The 18,530-nt window shown below is 37.0% G+C and overlaps 2 protein-coding genes across 7 annotated transcripts; one reads left to right on the top strand and one right to left on the bottom strand.

Moving 5' to 3' along the window:
- Positions 1-1,766: 1,766 nt before the first annotated feature.
- Positions 1,767-4,456, bottom strand: LOC116137508 (lysM domain-containing GPI-anchored protein 1-like). Its single transcript, XM_031423205.1, has 5 exons — positions 3,571-4,456; positions 2,615-2,729; positions 2,356-2,517; positions 2,244-2,275; positions 1,767-2,157 (listed from the first exon to the last, which is right to left on the bottom strand). The coding sequence occupies exons 1-5, from the start codon at positions 4,214-4,216 to the stop codon at positions 1,892-1,894; spliced, it is 1,221 nt and encodes a 406-aa protein (XP_031279065.1). The 5' UTR covers positions 4,217-4,456; the 3' UTR covers positions 1,767-1,891.
- Positions 4,457-4,717: 261 nt separating this feature from the next.
- LOC116137512 (carbon catabolite repressor protein 4 homolog 5) lies at positions 4,718-10,325 on the top strand. 6 transcript variants are annotated; one of them, XM_031423213.1, is made up of 14 exons: positions 4,718-5,147; positions 5,300-5,463; positions 5,728-5,793; positions 5,897-5,949; positions 6,403-6,484; positions 6,837-6,883; positions 7,008-7,095; positions 7,501-7,593; positions 7,699-7,731; positions 7,851-7,888; positions 8,392-8,524; positions 8,651-8,736; positions 8,818-8,902; positions 9,463-9,828. In XM_031423213.1, the coding sequence occupies exons 1-14, from the start codon at positions 4,808-4,810 to the stop codon at positions 9,547-9,549; spliced, it is 1,395 nt and encodes a 464-aa protein (XP_031279073.1). In that variant the 5' UTR covers positions 4,718-4,807; the 3' UTR covers positions 9,550-9,828. The 6 variants fall into 6 exon arrangements, with proteins under 6 accessions (XP_031279073.1, XP_031279074.1, XP_031279072.1 ...); XM_031423212.1 differs by lacking the exon at positions 9,463-9,828 and adding an exon at positions 9,839-10,142 and having other exon boundaries at positions 4,719-5,147; positions 7,851-7,948; XM_031423209.1 differs by having other exon boundaries at positions 4,719-5,147; positions 7,851-7,948.
- Positions 10,326-18,530: the final 8,205 nt, after the last annotated feature.

Below are 18,530 nucleotides of genomic sequence, written 5' to 3'. Positions count from 1 at the left end.
CATATATACATAAAGCTTCGCTTCAATTGCAGCTTTAGATGATGTCTTATTGTTTGTTCAAATAGAAAATTATTTTTATTTATTATTATTTTTCTGAGAGTTGGGTTGGGCGGTCAAGAATAATTTGTAAAGGCAAATTTGATCTCTTGTGCAACTAAAAACAAACAAATTATTTGTTGAATTTTACAAAATTTAGAAAGCTAGTAGCCACAAGCACTGATAAAATAGGTTGATTTGATCACTGTTTATCATAGTATTTTGAATGAAAAGCAATAATTTGATTATATAGTCAACCAAAAAAGTAGAGTATGTATATATGCATGCAATTTGACTGAGAAGTCTTGACAACTTAATATGCTTTTATATATACCAGGATGCAACTATCTATACATGTATAGTGTAGTTGTGATTTACTTATGGAAAATACTATAATTATCGATTCTATAGACCGACTCTCCATCCCGATTGACATGGAGTGTAACGTGGAGAATCTCCATGCCGACCACATCAACCGAGATGGAGAGTCAGTTTATAGAATTGGTAAGTATGTAATCTTACTCTTTACCATAATGCAATGTGTTCAATAACAACAAAAGAAAAAAAATTATTATCAAGAGAACAATAATTATTGATGATGGATATATACGGTTTTCTTTGAGAGGATTATCTCCCAACAGAGAATATCTATAATAGAAGATAATTTTCTACTACCAGTCATATATTCAATCAATCATGATATGTTATGTTATGTCAATATATATGATAGAAAGTTTCTCGAGATAATAATATAGATGTTGATTAAACTAGATAAAAATAATAATCAAATCTGTGTATTTAATCTTCTCAAGATTTAACATAAGTTGGTTCGGACGATCCCAGTTTTATATATATATATATATATATATTTGAAGTTTGGCAGAAGATAATTACTTGGTATAATGATGTTGAAATGGAGCTGATGATAAATATATCCATATTTTTTTAAGTTGTAAAAATGTCAATGTGGAATATGGAGTAGACATGGACAACTTCTGAGTTTTGAGCCAAGTTACAAAAAATTGACTCATAATTTACTTGTCAACAGATATATTACTTACAAGTTTCATCGTCATCCATATGCTTCTGGCTGATATTTTTTTGTCTCATGGATCGATCTTCATATTAATTGCAAGCTTTTCAAATAATGTTTTAATCAAAGCGATTAATACATCTTAACAGAGAGAGATAATGGTGTTAAATTATCAATGGATAAGTTTATTAATTAGACGAAACGTACGAGACAAACTGATATTCCATGGGAACGAACGAGGTCTCTAATTAGCTGAGAGGTCTTATCAAACATTTGATGATAGTGGGTCTAAATCAAATCTTGTAAAATGAAGGATGAAATCTGTTATCATTTGACCCTTGTTCCGCTCTCCCATGAGTCACTCAAAATATATATCAATAGACTAAAGATTTTCTTGAACAAAGGGGAATGATTTAGGGTTTGATCAGTTAGGGTTTCTACTCAATTAAGCCATCTTTTAGATATTTTTCTATTCTATTTTCCTATTTTTAACTTCCCCAAATTTTAATATGGGGAGTTTTTAAAAATTATATATACCGATAGAGAAACATGTTTATGATATCTGCAATACTAAAATTTTGTCCTTTTTCGATGCAAACATCATGTCATAATAATGTCAATTTGCGTTGTTATACAAAGTATTAATGACACAATTAAGCTCATCGAAGAACACATCTTATTCAGTCGCAACCTTTATTTAGTTTCCCGTGCTGGTATTCCTTTAAAACAAAACTAAATCAGGCCTATATGATCAAGTAGTAACAATGCCTCCAAGATCCCCTTAATTTCGTATCATTGCTCAACAAGGAACTAATACAAAAATCATGAGATATATATAAAACACAGGGCCAATTCTAATGGCAACAAAATGTAAAATAATCTAGCCTGACCAGGCAATCTGCTTCCCTGGGTAGAAGTGTTGGAAGTTTGTTTGCTTCGAGGGTTTGTGTTGTTCATTCCCATAGTTGGATTAGAAGAAGCAGATGGAGATGGTGATGGTGATGGAGACGGGGATAATATTACAAAGGGAACTATCGGATTAGATGATGGAGACGCCCTTGGTGGCACTGCTTTATTACTTTGGTTAACTGTAGAAAAATATTATGAGGGGAGCATTTATTAATTGTTAATACCAGAAAATTTTCTCAGATTCGTGAAAAGGCAACAATCTTACCGGGGCATTGTACATTTGAAGAATTTGATAAACTGCAAACAAATAATTAACATATATAAGCTCCACTTAATTATAGTTAAAGGCTACTACATTATACAAAATTCTGCTATACCTTCGGAAAATTTTGCCACCATTATGGCCACGATAAACACAGGCAGTGATATTGCATCCAATGGGTGTATGATTGACATAAGCGTTGCCGATGAAGAGATCAGACCCTTGACACTGTAAATGAGAGCAGGAGGGTACTATACCAGAAGGTGCACATTGCAAACTGATCATCGAATCCATCATATTATAAAATACTAGAGTTAAAGCATATATTTATGAAGAATATATATTTATATCGTTAGAAGAACGTTCAGACTTACTTGAGATCGGTTGGTCCACAAGTGCATTTGATGCAGTTGGCGGCAGTGAGTGCATAGGAGCCGTTAGGAACAATAAGACTCTCGTTGTACCAGTTTAGATTTGCTGATGAACATGCTGCATCCATAAACATTTACGAAAATTTTCAAACCTTTTGACCTCTGTATTTTTCATATTGACCTCAATAAAGACTAAAATTTTTAACATGAGAAAATATGACTGAATTTCTGGATATTGGGTCTATTATATGAACCATGCACTACTGAGATTTATATATCCTAACATTATCCGAGAATTGATCACAGCAACCTTGCATATGACAAGCAAAAGAATGGTTGATGATAACTCTGTATTTTTCATAAAATAAATTGTAAGAAATATATTGAATGAATGTTAAAGATAAGGTACCGCCACGTATAAAACTAGGTGGGAGGAAAAGTGGGTATCAAGTACTTCTCACATTCATAGTTGACATTGACAACCCAAATAACGTTATATATTGTGGCAGCTATGGTCCTCTGGACCACTAAATATGATAATAACAGTCTCATTATTTAACTGTCCCTTATGGTTAGATACGATAAGGATTCTTAGATATATTATTAAAAAAATCTAAATTTGATTTTCCTCAATTGCTACTAGTGGGATCACTTGAGAGTTTATCCGACTTTTAATTTTAAGATTTCGGGAGATTAGACTATTCTGACAACCCCAATCACTAAAAAAAAAAAAAAAAAAAATCTCATTATTTTGTTTGCAACCATCCAAAAAAAAATATATAATAATCAGATAATTTTTCGTATTGAAAACTATAAAAAAATTATTTTTTTAGTGTTAATTACATCAGTTAATAATATATGTTCTTTAAAACGTAGGAGTCCACATCTAAAAATTCTTAGAAAATATTATATAAATTCCTTGTAAATTTACATGCTAATCCGTTGTATTCTACACTAACCTGGAATTGGAACTGCCAGAATGTCTCCAGGATCAACTCCAGGTTGGCCAAGTCCATTAACAGCCTCCAGTTCCGCCACTGTAGTCCCGAAAGTCTGGCCAATGCCACCCAAACTCTCCCCTCTCCGCACCACATACGACAGATACACGGCGGCGACTCTATCATTACTGTTGTTAAAGCAAATGCATGGCAAAAGAATCGCCAAGCTCTCCCCACTTGTCAGCGGATTCGTGGCATTAATCCCATTGAAACTCCTAACTTGTTCACCACTCACAAGCCCTCCGAATCCATCCGATATAGAATTAACGGTGTCCGCCGCCTGGACAGTGTAAGCGGTTGATACGGAGCGTCTGATGCCATCAACACAAGGGCATGAAATGGGAACTTTGACGAGAGACCTGGCCGGAAGAATTTGGTTTGCGAGGGAGGGAACTGCAACCGGGTCGATGGAGTTTGCGGCTAAAATATCGGAAACATTTACTTGGAAACGGTAGGCGATTTCTGATAGCTTGGAGTCATAAGGTAAGAGATAAGAGAGAAGAGAAGGGCAAGAATCTGAAGTGTTACATGGCTCAATGACGGATTTTGCATGTGTTAAAGAAGTGAAAACGAAGAAAAGAAGACATAATTGCAATTGATGTGTCATATTTGTTGTTTGGTTTATGGGAAAATTTCTGGAATGATTCAGACAATGTGAATGATATAGAAGAATTGAAAGTGTTAGGTGGATGAATGGTGTTATTATGAGAGTAACATGGGTTAGTTATTGCTTGTGGAGAGTTGGTAGCTTTGAAAGGAGGATGAATGGTGATGGTGACGATGAAATGGGTGGTCATCTTAACTCAATTTACCAGCAATTTGTCTCTTTGGTGTGGCCAAGAACACTTTATTTAGAAATTTTTTGTACAGAAATCTTTGCCTTTAATATAATGAGTCAAAATAGAATGAATGCAGAATTATATTAAATGCTTCTACACACAGCAAGGAAAGCAAGAAATTCTGAAATTAATGAATTGTTTTATTTTTTTTTTAATTTATCCAACATTTCTTAAAATAAAATTAAAAAAATTAAAGACCTGATAATAAATCAAGGAAAATCCGTATTCGGGACTGCAGTAAACCTGGTGGAGAATAACGTAATATCTTTTACCAAACAGGCTGTATATTACACTCAGAAGAACCCCAAGTAAAGGTACTAATAACAAGCAACGCGCCATCACTCGAACTACCCGGCTAGATGAAGTCAAGCAACCGCGAAGAGCCGCCGGCAGCGGAGAACTCACGTGCCACCAAACGGAAGCATTCTCTAAAGTCAAAACAATTTGACAGAGGAAATAAACACGCCAAGAGGCAAAGATTAACGGTCTCAGAAACCTTAACGATCTCAGAGACCGAAACCCAAACAACATTTACCCTGAAACCCGACCCGTCTCGAAACCCGCCCACTTCTAATCGGTTTGAACCGATTCGTTCTTCTCGAAAGCGAAATAAAACGCGGAAGAGGAGGAAGTCGAGTGCTACTGATGAATGCCACCGCCAGTGGACCTTCTCTTCCCGAGATTTTTCTAATTTTAAAGGTATAAGTTTTAAACCTTTCCCACAAATTTTATGGAAATTAAGAATTTTCGCATGAATTTAGTGAAGGTTTGTGACATAGCATTTTAATTCTGGTGGCATATGTTATTTGCTTCTTCTTTTTTCTTAATAAATATATGTGTTTTTTGTACAGATAAATTTGTGGTAGTTTCATATAATATACTTGGAGTTGAAAATGCATTGAAGCATCCAGACTTGTATATGGATGTGCCGCCCGAATTCTTGGAGTGGGAGAGGCGGAAAAGGCTCATACGTGAAGAGATTAAACGTTACAATGCAAGCATATTGTGTTTTCAGGCAGGTTTCAATTCTTTCGTGACTCAAAATTATTTCCTATATATTTGAATAATTCGTAGTCTTGAAAGTATTCGTATGATGCGATGCATCAAATGCAATGAGATTTGTTCCTTAACATGTGTGTTTAGAGTATAACATAATTCACAAACTGATGTCACAGATTGTAGTTCTAGAAGGAAGTTTTAGATGGAGTCGGATGTTGCAAATGATTGTTAATTGAGTTGCAATTTATGATAATTGATAGTATTTTGCTCATGGCTGCAGGAGGTTGACCGTTTTGATGATCTAGATTATCTTCTTCGGAAAGATGGCTTCAAGGGTGTTTATAAGGTATAATGAATATGATATGCATCTATGGAAGTACTTGCAGTCCAACAAGTATGACATTAATTGGTTTTGATTACCTTGGACTGGTGATTTTGATTTGCTCCAGGCTCGTACCGGTGATGCACGTGATGGGTGTGCTATATTCTGGAAAGACAAACTGTGAGGTTCCTAAGCCCCTGCTCTTATTATGTTGCCATCAAGGCGAATGAATTTATTGATATAGTTTGACTTTCACATCTGCATTCATCGTAGTTTGTGCTGGAGGTGGTTTTACTTCTTGTTTCTTGATATTTAGCTAGACCGCTTAGATATGCCTTTGCTAGGCTATGTTTGGAGGAGTATAAATTTATCTTATCATTTTCTTAAATGCTACTTTGACTCGTTACTTAAAGTAAAAGAGATTTGGTACATGTAACAAAAATTCTGGGTGGGCTTCGGATCCCTGTTTCCTCTTTATTCCTTCTTTTTGGGGGGGAAGATGAGAGTATGCCTAACACTATTTCACAATGTTCTCCTCGCTGATGAATATGTTGTCTATGGATGTTTTTAGGTGTTGAATTTTTCTCTCTTTTTGTTTATATCCAACTCTCAGCAAGTCAATTTTGAACACAGATTTACCCTTTTACATCAAGAAAATGTTGAGTTCCAGAAGTTTGGCCTCCGTCACAATGTTGCTCAATTTTGTGTTTTAAAGGTATGTAGGGTTCTGATTTGGTATCATGTAAGTCTTTTTCTATTTCGTTTTTTGGTGCTTTTCTTTTGGGTATATGAACCTACTCAAAGTTTTCATTAAGATGTCATCTTACTGTGGCTAAGCAAAATTTTAAATGGTAGAGAAAAGTATGTGAAAGTGAATTTGCGCTAGCATTTATCACTTTCTGTATTGGTAGAGAAAAGTACTCCTAAAGTGTTTGTTGCCGATATTGTTATTCATTTCAGTCCTAAATATTTTATTTTTAAATCTATTATTGTGAGAAATCATATTTAATGATAGATTAGTCTTCACTGTTTCATGTATTATATTTTTCTCTTTCCTAATTATTCAGATGAAACAAAATTTACCAGAGCCTGAAATATGTGAGCAAACATCAGTGTAAGTTTAAATCTGCTCTTTTAGTATATCGTTGTGTCGATATGTGTTTTGGATGATGACAATGGATGAACTTTGTTTTAATTACATTACTAGTTCAAGAATTGACATGCATGCAAATTTATAGGACAACACTGTCCCGAAGTCAAAGCTTAGTGGTTGGAAATACACATGTACTCTTTAATCCGAACCGTGGAGACATCAAACTAGGCCAGGTATTCCCTTGTGCTGATCTTTTTAAGGACTAGAAATGTTCTTATAGCATGACCGTGATCTCTTTTGAGGCACCATGCAATTAATATGACTTGACTAGGAAGAAAGAAAAGGTTGGATTCTTTGAAGGCTTCACTTTTTAAATAAAATATTTGATCCAGAAAAAGAAATTCATGTATAATAAAACTGCATGTTTGGACTGGAATTATAGTAAGAAGAGTATTATAGTAATTCTTTTGATGGAAATAGTGCCTAAGAAATGATTTAATTTTTTTGTTTTCCATAAGGTATTCCCTGCCTTGGAGCTAAATAGTCAACTGCTTAGTTTCCCATCTGAAACTGACAACCCTCTTTAGTGGAATGAATTTGCCCCCGCTGATGTTCTTACTTAAAATACAATTGTGTAGGTTCGGCTGTATCTTGAGAAGGCTTACAAGCTTTCACAAGAGTGGAGTAAGATTCCTGTTCTACTTGCTGGGGACTTAAACAGTAGTCCACAGGTGAGATTTGTACTTCTTAGTTGATCAGCTTCATATTACATGTGCAGTGTGCTTTAGAATTTCTGTGACTTTATTATCTCATTTTTATTTTCTTCTCGTGGTTAGAGTGCAATTTATCAGTTTCTGGCTTCCTCTAAGGTGAGTTTCCATGCTTTTGAAATGTCAAACTGATGGTTACTTCTGCGAATAAAACTTGACATATTTCTATTTGGGTTTCTAATAGTTGATATATGTATTTTTGTTGCAACTTTTTACAGTTGGATGTTCAACAACATGATCGTAGATATATGTCCAGGCAGGTTGAGTTTTCTTCAAACTGCAGAGACTTTAAGTTTCAGAATGGGTGTAGAAACCGGTATTTTTTCAATATCTCAGAAAGTCTTGGCCTTGAAACTATACATACATGCATAAAGATCTACTTAATTGTCAACTTTGAAGTTGCTGTTGCTTCAAAAGGACTGTAATTTATTTTTTTATTGATCTTTAAGGTTTATTTTAAGGTTTGTAGAGAAAGAAATTGATTCCTTTGTTAAAAATTTAGGTAATTTCTGAGTGATTATTAAGAAAAAGAAGCTTCCAATTGCTGAATCAAACTGTGAATAGGACGATTATAAGCAACAATTTTGTTTCATTCTTTCTTTTCTATCCTAAATGAATTGTATTGATTATAATAAAAAATTTTGTTTCTTTGTGGCCTTAATGTGTTCTCTAAGAGCAGATGTTAGACATTCAATTACACCATAGACAGTGTGAAATTTAGGACATTTATGTGGTATTTCAACTCGATGTCTGGTGTAGTGGTTGGATGTCTATCTCAAGACCGTTGATATATGGATGGAGTGATGAAGAACTAAGACTTGCAACTGGCAGTAAGCAAGTCACACAACTTCAGCACCAATTAAAGCTCCACAGTGCATATTTTGGGATTCCCGTAAGCTGTTTATTCTGGATATCTTATGTGTCTATGAATCTCCATTTTGTTTATCATGAATTTTCTTATCCTTCTATGGACTTGCAATCTTTAGACTTTGAACTTCTTTTGGGGTTCTGCAATCAGGGAAGTCGTAAGACAAGAGACAATAATGGAGAACCATTGGCTACATCATACCACAGCAAGTTTATGGGAACTGTTGACTATATATGGTAGTTCAGTTACATTTTTTTAACTACAATAGTAGATTTATATTTGAGCCTGCATTCTTACTGATTGCCCTTTTGACACAGGCATACAGAGGAACTTCTTCCTGTAAGGGTTCTTGAAACCTTACCCATTGACATTTTGAAAGGAAGTGCAGGACTCCCATGTGAGGTACTTATATAGTTTGTAACTTTTAATGTTAATTCGTTACATTATATGTGCCTCAAATAAGAGAATAAATGGTAATTCGGTGTGTTCAAACATTTTAATCCAGTTCAATCAAATTGATCAATCCAACCCAAACTAATCTAATTTTGATTAGTTTTGGTTTAGTGTATAAGATTGGGTTGGGTATAATTTTAATCGGATTGGTTATTAGATTTTCTTTTGGAAATCCAATGAAATTGAACTAATTCAAGTTAGAAAAAGGATATTTGCTACATTTATTATCACTCATGATCCAACATCTCATTCTCATAATATTTCTCTAATCTTAACTTCTATTGACTTTCATGTTCTATACATATAAAGATCAAACAACAGCATCGCATTATAAACAATCCACTTAGATACACCAAACAATGAGTACTCATATCTCTTCTACAAATGATTCTGAAATCCATAAATCACATAAATAATATTGAAAAGTTATACAACAACGTAAACAATAAACTAAACTGAAAAAATAAAATAAAATAATCATTCAATTTGTTAATTGCAACTGAAACCAGTTTTTGCAGGAAATAATTTTTTTTCAGAAGTTAAAATGTGATTTGGGAAAAATAGAGGAGGTTAGCAGTTCAGAAGAGACAGGTTGATGGTAGAAGAGTTGTCTTAACTCCAAGAGTTACAAAAAACAGTTGACTTTTTGACTGATTTTGTAGTTGACTAAAGCAGAGCATGCAGGCTTCTTATTATTTTAGAACTGTGAAATATAAGCATAAATGTCTCAAATATGGGTTATCTAAAGATTCTGTAGTTGACTAACTCAGAGCATATGATGCAGCCTTTGTTTTAGTATTTTAAAATCAAGAAGTATAAGCAGAATCCCAAACATGGTTTCTCTAAGGGTTGAAATTACCTATTCAAATGTTTTTTAACTTGCAGACGTCCGGATGTTATACATTTTCTTGTGGAAGCTGATGAATGTTATTTGGGAATATCTTTGCCTATCTTCAAATATTAAAGTACCAACAGTACCATTACCATTTATGCAATACATTTCAGCAATTTTTTACTTTTTATATTGTTTAAATGGCATCAAATTATTTCTAGTGTGACAATCTTTATCTGGAGAATGGTAGACTGGTTGTTCTTTGTTTCCGGTAATATTCACGCACATGGATGTAATAAGCTATGCTATGAACAATCTATTTTCCAGTTTGGGACGTCTTTGCATCTGTTTTTAAAGTTTTTATCTTACTTTTCAGAGTTGGGGCAGTGATCATCTTGCGCTGGTATGTGAACTGGCCTTTGTAAACAATGGTGACCAGACCTGATTACTGATCCTGTATTAAAACCTTGGACCGGGTAGCATTGATTTTGAAAAGCTTAGGCTTCTTAAGAGTTCCAATCTTGTGGAGAAACTGCTTCTTCGGCAAAATGACTTGTATAGACGCAAATATTCATTGCTTGGGAGTTTTCAGATTAAAAATGAAATGTAAATAGCTTCATAGACTTGGAAGTAGCATCCAATGTTATCTGTTGTACAAGTAGATATTATTGGCAAAAAGTAAAATTTTGTGCTTATTGCTTGGTATATTCTATGGACTTCCCATCGGATTTCACTAATCTTATTCTTTATTGTCTATGAGATTCTTTGTTTTTCCCTCATAATTTTAAGAGTAAACAACTTTTTCCCACCCAAGGTTTGCCTTAATAACACTTTCTCACCCAAAAAGTTTAAAATAGCAATTTCCTACTCAAAGTTTATATTTCGTTTGCTACTTAGAATACACTTTTTGATTTGGTGGTGAACAAGGAGCAAACTTGGTTTACACTATTAGGGTTTTTGAATAAGAGATGCCAATGAGTCTTATGGTGGTGTGATAAGCCTCCTCTAACCCAGATTACCCAGATTTACAACAAGAAGAAGGGGAGGGGCAAAAAGGGGAATTGAGTGGGGAATTAGTTAAAAAAGAATCTACCACGTGGACTCTAAAAGAAAGAGGCATTTAGAGTGTGACTTCATTCTAGTATATAGGAGGGGAAAAACCATGTAAAAATCATCAGTAAATTTGGAAATTCTTGGGAGGTCGCTAGCTCCTCAAATTGCTAGTAGCCTGGGTTTTGTTGTTTCCTTTATCATCTTTTATATCATTGTTTTCTTTATTATCATCTATCTGAAATACTTGTCAATTGTGTTTGGTTCAGCAATATATCAAAATACATTCAGTCAATTCTGGATACTCTTGTTTGTGTGGGGATTATTGGATTGTTTTGTTGGGTTGTTTTTGGTTGATTCCCATCAAATTGGTATCAGAGCCAGGCTGGGGTATGGTTAAATCTAAAATGGAAAATATAGTGGATGGGTTGGAAAAAGAGATGCGAAACGTGGAGAAGGAAATGGTGTTGATGAGGGAGGACTTAGGAAGTGTCAAAGAGTATCTCTTGGAACTCAGAGAGTGGATGAGGTTGAAGGATGAGAAAGAAGAAACTAGAAACCGAGAGAGGGACAGAACCTATACAAGGAACATGTCAAACAAAGAGGAAGGCAACAGTAGTCGAGAGGGGTTTAAGGTAATTGAAAATAGCAAGGAAGACAAGAAGGTGAAGAAGTTGGAATTACTGGTTTTCAACAGGGAAGATCCAAGTAGGTGGACATTTCGGGTCGAGCGGTATTTCCAAATGAACCATTTTGAGGAGGAGGAGGAGGAGAAAGTGGATGTCGCCGCTGTGTCATGGAAGGGCTTGCTCTGAATTGGTACCAGTGGGTCGAGACATGATTGCCGATCTTATCTTGGAATGCCTTCAAGTCGACGTTAGTTGAGCGCTTTTGGCTGTCGTATAAGGGGTTCGCCTACGAAGCCTTGGTGGCTCTATAACAGACTACGGTGACTAAGTATAGAGAGCAATTTGAAGAATTATCAACACCCTTACGCGAGGTAGGAGAAGACCTCCTCATGGGTATATTTGTTAATGGGCTGAAGGAAGATCTGCGGGCCGAAGTGAGATTGAGTAAGCCCAAAAACCTTTTTGATTTAATAAACCAAGCCTACCGCACTAAAGAGAGAAATTGGGCTTTAGATAAAATGAAGCCTAGGTTATCTAAGGCCCAAATAGGTCGACCCGAGTCCTATACCTAGGTCTTATCCAACCCAGAACTCACTCGCCCAAATTGGTGGAATTCAACAACGAAGGGCAACGAAGTGGGGCAAAATCTGGGCAACCAAAGTCCAAACTAGGAAAGAGGAGGAAAACCGATGGAAGGGACAATGACACCATCCAGGGGGGATGGATTCCGACGACTAACAGAGGCTGATCTGCAATGTAAAAGGGAGAGAGTTATGTGCTTCTAATGTGACAAAAAATTTGGCCCAAACCATCGGTGCAAGAGCAAGTCGTTACAAGTCCTATTGGTCTTGGATGGTGATGAGACTGACGGAGGAGAATCGGAAGTCGAAGCTGAAGTAGAGACTCCTGAAGAAGGTAAGTCCTTAGCTCTATCCATAGTGGGAATTACTTCTTACCAAACTATGAAGCTTAGGGGGCAAATTGGAGGGGAGGATGTGGTTGTATTGGTGGACAGTGGGGCTTCCCACAACTTTATCTCGCAAGAGTTGGTGAAGGAGTTAGGAATCACGGTGGATAGGTCTAAAGCTTTTGGGGTAATGGCAGGGAATGGAGTTAGGATTAAAAGGGAAGGTATTTGTCGGGGAGTTAAATTGATGAATCAAGGGGTAGAAATACAACATAATTTTTTTCCGTTTAAGTTGGGAGGTGCTAATGTGGTGTTGGGTATTACATGGCTGTGCTCCCTGGGTGATGTGTGTTCGAATTGGGGAAAACTGACTATGGAGTTCGACAAGGAAGGAAAGAGAATGGTGCTCAGAGGGGATCCTTCATTGATTAAGACTGGAGTGTCTTTGAAATCCATGATTAAGACATTACAGTCTGAGGATACTAGGTATTTAGTAGAGTTTAATTCCATTAAGAATAAGGGAACACCAGGGGAGGAAAAATTTGACCTAATTGTGGTAGAAGTAATGTAGGAGTTCCAAACCATTTTTTATCAATCCACTAAGCTACCTACACGGAGACAACATGACCATTCCATTGTGCTCCAAGCTGGAGCCAAACCCCCAAACATTCGACCCTACAAATACCCCTACCACCAAAAAAAATGAGATTGAAAAACTGGTTGAGGAAATGTTAACTGTCAACATCATACAACCTAGCACTAGCCCGTTTGCTAGTCTGTGTTGTTGGTAAAAAAGAAAGATGGAAGCTGGAGATTCTGTGTTGCTTATAGGGCGTTAAACAACCTTACTATCTCTGACAAGTTTCCCATACCAACCATCAAAGAATTGTTAGATGAATTAGCCGAGGCTATGGCCTTCTCTAAATTGGATTTTAAATCAGGTTACTACTAGATTAGAGTTATGGAGGAAGGCATACACAAGACAACCTTTGAACTCAGGAAGGACACTACCAATTCTTGGTCATGTCGTTTGGCTTGACTAATGTCTTGTCCACTTTCCAAGCCCTCATGAACACAATTGTTAGGGCGCTGTTAAGGAAATTCATCCCGTTTTCTTTGACGACATACTCATTTACAGCCCTGATTTCACCACCCACTTGCGGCAAACCTTTCGGATCCTTCAAGAAAACTCCTTGGTGGTTAATAGAAAGAAATGTTCATTTGCCAAACAAAAATTGGAATACATGGGTCATCTAATATCAGCCAAAAGGGTGGAGGCAGAACCCCAAAAGATAGAATCGATGGTCTCTTGGCCAGTTCCACAAAATGTGAAAAGCTTACGGGGATTTTTGGGCCTTACAGGGTATTACCACTGCTTTGTAAAGGGATATGGTGCATAGCTCAACCCCTAACCCAATTATTAAAAAAAGATTCTTTTGGGTGGAATGAGGAAGCGTAAAGCGCTTATGACAATCTCAAGGTTGTCGTGACCACTGTTCCTGTTCTCGCGGTGCCCAATTTTTGTTAGTAAACGATCCAGTTACGCAGCGAAAAAACAAAAATTATTTACAATATGGATCGTTCATTAGAACCAAGATTAGGGCACAAATTTACAGTTTATATATAAAACAAGAATCTGCAAAAAATCAGTTTGGAGTTTGAGAAATCATACGCACGTTTGGAGGCTCCTCCAACTTGTCTCTGAACGTATTTTGCTACCGACCCAAGTATAGGATCGAACCATAGTAGTCCACACAAAGATAACCTCAAGGAACTAAAAAGGGATTTGCTAGATCCTCTTTAGCGTTTAAGATCCAAGAAGAAAATCAAAAGAATTTGATTCCAAAGCAAATAAGCAATCTGGCATGGGACTGTTTTCAAGGGGCTGGAGTGTTTTCCTTTTTAATGAAAATGAATTGAATGAATATCTCACTTATTCACAAAGAAACTTACACTTATATAGTGCAAGTCTAATTGCCCTATTCCCTTATGGAATAGGCTTGGGCTCCAACCCAAACACCCCTTGTATCTAAACATTCCCATTTAGATATTTTAATTTCAATTTATTAGTATCTCAATTAAAATCAATTAATATATATTAACATTTAACAATAATGATAATTTATTTAAATATATGCGAACATATATTTAAACGTAATCTCACTTATTTAATTTTAATATCAAATTAAATAAAGGCTACGACCTCAACAAATTTAATTGCACTGTGAAATTACCAAAATATCATTTCGCCTAAAAAGATGAAAACGCTCTTCTTCTAAATTGGCTCTTAAATTATCTTCTATGTGTGTGACCTATAGACTCTTCATCATACTGATAGTGTGTAGTATCGCGATTAACACCAATTAATCGTCTCACTACACACAGACCAAGATTGGCCCCTAGCAAGGCATCATGGACACTCGATAGATTCGGATTCAGCGAAGCAGCTACCTGTCAACGACATGGTTACAGTACAATCCGATCCTTTCATCATCCGTTATCTCAACAAGACCGAGGCATAAAAGTAGTGTCAACCTTCAATTACTCTCGATATTATGTATTCAGTTACTAGACCAATGACCTGTATTATAAAGTGGATAAAGCAACAACTCAATCCCACTGTGGCCACAGTTTTAGTGTCATTGTCATTTATTGAATTGCGCCGTGAGATAACTTCTCCCATATCCAGGAGTGATGAATCTTCTGTCTATCCACCATAGTCTTGATACACTCCTTAATGCAGTCAATCATCACCGTATTGACAGCTCTGAATAGAACTGCGTTATGCTAGTGTCAAACTACACCAATCGGTGCACAAGGCGTTCCGATGATCTCAAGTCTAAGGATCACATGCACCACCATTTGTTAGAGGATTTGTTTCATAAACACTGAGGTTACCATCCATATGGAATCCTCTGGTGGGTAGTCCAGTGAACTTGCCTACAGCAAGCACCTATGTGTTGTACCAGGTTGTCACCAAACAACCTTGACAAATGAGATCAGTCACTGCCTTTCGACAGGGTCGTTCAACACTATGATAGTCTTACCGTATTATCTGTGCCCCTACTTCAGAATAATACTAGGGCTACGGATGTTTCTAGAATGGCCACCATATGTGCTCATAAGGTTCTCACTATCAAGATTTGAAACACTTGATACCCTCGTCATGGTTCTACCATTCTAAGGACATATATCAATGCATACAATGATGATTTACGCGATATAGAATAAAATATCTTTTATTGATCAATGAACATTATTACAAAGAGTCAATTCTACAATAATTGATTGGCTCTATGGCATCTACTCTAACAATTTTGACTTCCCATTTGAGGTTCAAACTGATGCTTCCCGCTATGGGATGGGGGCAGTGTTAGTCCAAAATTCAAAGCCAATTGCCTTTATTAATAAGGCCTTTTCAGCTCAATCTAAAGTGAAGTCCGTATACGAACACAAACTTATGGCCATTGTCTTTGCCGTCCACAAATTGAGTCATTATCTTCCTGGCTGCAAGTTTACCATCAAAATGGACCAGCGAAGCTTACAAATTTTGACAAATCAGCAGGTAAAAACACCGGAACAGCTACGAACGCCAACTTATGGCCATTGTCTTTGCAGTCCACAAATGGAGTCATTATCTTCTTGGCCGCAAGTTTACCATCAAAATGGACCAGCGAAGCCTACAATTTTTGACAAATCAGCAGGTAAAAACACCGAAACAGCTACGAACGCAAACTTATGGCCATTGTCTTTGTCGTCCACAAATGGAGTCATTATCTTCTTGGCCGCAAGTTTACCATCAAAATGAACCAGCGAAGCTTACAATTTTTGACAAATCAGCAGGTAAAAACACTGAAACAGCTACAAACGCAAACTTATGGCCATTGTCTTTGCCGTCCACAAATGGAGTCATTATCTTCTTGGCCACAAGTTTACCATCAAAATGGACCAGCGAAGCTTACAATTTTTGACAAATCAACAGGTAAAAACACCGGAACAGCACAAGTGGATTTCAAAATTGACTGGGTATTAGTTTAAGATCTATTAGTATCCGGGAAGCTCTAACAAGGTGGCTGACACCTTATCAAGAAGAGAGGTAGAAGGGGAACTCTCAGCCCTCACCACCGTCTAGTTTTTAGAGTACGAAGAGTTGGCTGCTGAAGCACAGCGAGATCCGAAGCTCCAAACACTTTATTCCTTGCCAATCACACTTTATTCCAAGAATTCTGGCTGAGTTTCATTGCAGCCTCAATGGGGGACATTCGGGGTTTTTTTGCACTTACAAAAGGGTATCAGGTGTTGTGTATTAGGAGGGCTTTCGCCAGGATGTTCAGGAGTTTGTTAAATCTAGTAGCACATGCCAATTAAACAAACATTCCTCCCTCAAACCTACCAGACTATTACAGCCATTGCCAATTCCCACCCAAGTCTTTAAAGACTTGTCCATGGACTTCATAGCGGGGTTACCAAGAGCCAAGGGACATGATACAATTTTGGTAGTTGTTGATAGGCTCACCAAATACAGCCACTTCCTCCTCTTAACTCACCCCTATACCGCCAAAGAGGTAGCTGCCTTATTCATACAAGAAATTGTCAAACTCCACGGTTTTTCGTAATCCATTGTGTCGGATAGGGATAGGGTGTTTATGAGTCAGTTTTGGCAAGAAATGTTTAAAGTTGCGAGAACAACCCTTAAGTTTAGTTCAGCCTACCATCCTCAAATGGATGGCCAAACGGAGGTAGTAAATCTGTGTGTGGAAGCCTACTTAAGGTGCTTTTGCAGTTCTCAACCAAAAGAGTGGCCTAAATGGTTATCATGGGCTGAATTTTGGCATAACACAACCTACCACAGCTCTACAAAAATGACCCCATTTAAGGCCCTCTATGGACGAGACCCCTCTCCTACTCAAATTGACTGATAGTCCCTCAATGGTAGAAGATGTCAACCAAAAACTTCTGGACAGAAATGTCATGTTGGATACACTCAAGCACCATTTAAAAGTAGCACAATGTCAAATGAAAGAGCAAGCTGATCGGCATAGATACGAAGTCATTTTTCAGCCTGGGGCTGGTGTATTTGAAGCTCTAACCCTATCAATTTCGCTCTTCAGCAAAGAAGGTGAATGAAAAACTAAGTCCACGATTTTATGGACCTTTTATGGTGTTAGAAAGAATTGGCCAAGTTGCTTATCGGCTGGACTTACCCCTTTTAGCTTGGATTCACCTGGTGTTCCATGTGTCTCGACTCAAAATAAGCCTCCATAGTTTAGTTCCAGTCCAGCCGCTGCCTCCTTTCCTTACTGAGGATCTGGAGCTGCATGTGCAACCCGAAGTTGTCCTCTGAAGCCGCTAGTTGCTAGATGGTTCCCGGGAAGTGCTCATCCAATGGAAATACTTGCCTCCATTTTAAGCCACTTGGGAAACCTACAATGTAATTAATGTTCAATTTTCAGAATTTCACCTTGAGGACAAGGTGGTTCTTGAAGGGGGGGTATTGATAAGCCTCCTCTAACCCAGATTACCCAAATTTACAACAAGAAGAAGGGGAGGGGCAGAAAGGGGAATTGAGTGGGGAATTAGTTAAAAAGGAATCTGCCACGTGGACTCTAAAAAAAATGGGCATTGAGAGTGTGACTTCATTCTAGTATATAAGAGGGGAAAAACCATGTAAAAATCATCAGTAAATTTCAGAAATTCTTGGGAGTTCGCTAGCTCCTCAAACTGCTAGCAGCCTGGGTTTTGTTGTTTCCTTTATCATCTTTTATATCATTGTTTTCTTTATTATCATCTATCTTAAATACTTGTCAATTGTGTTTGGTTCAGCAATATATCAATCAATTCTGGATACTCTTGTTTGTGTGAGGATTATTGGATTGTTTTGTTGGGTTGTTTTTGGTTGATTCCCATCATGGTGGCAGGTTGGATTTTGGTGGTGAGATTGGTCAGAATTTGACTTGGGGGCAGCTATGCGTATCACAAATCGCTCGATTTTCTGCAATTGGCAGGCTCAATAGGAGCAAGGTTTGAGGGGTTTTGCTGAGTAATGAGTGGGAAAGACAATGATGGTGGTATGGGGTCGCAACGATGCTAAAATTAGCCAACGATTGGTTAGAATATAAACTTTGGGTTGAAAAATGTCATTAAGGCAAACCCTGGGTG

This window comes from Pistacia vera, unplaced genomic scaffold (assembly GCF_008641045.1).
Source record: "Pistacia vera cultivar Batoury unplaced genomic scaffold, PisVer_v2 Contig328, whole genome shotgun sequence".
NCBI lineage: Eukaryota > Viridiplantae > Streptophyta > Magnoliopsida > Sapindales > Anacardiaceae > Pistacia > Pistacia vera.
This window is presented reverse-complemented; position numbering and strand designations above follow the sequence as displayed.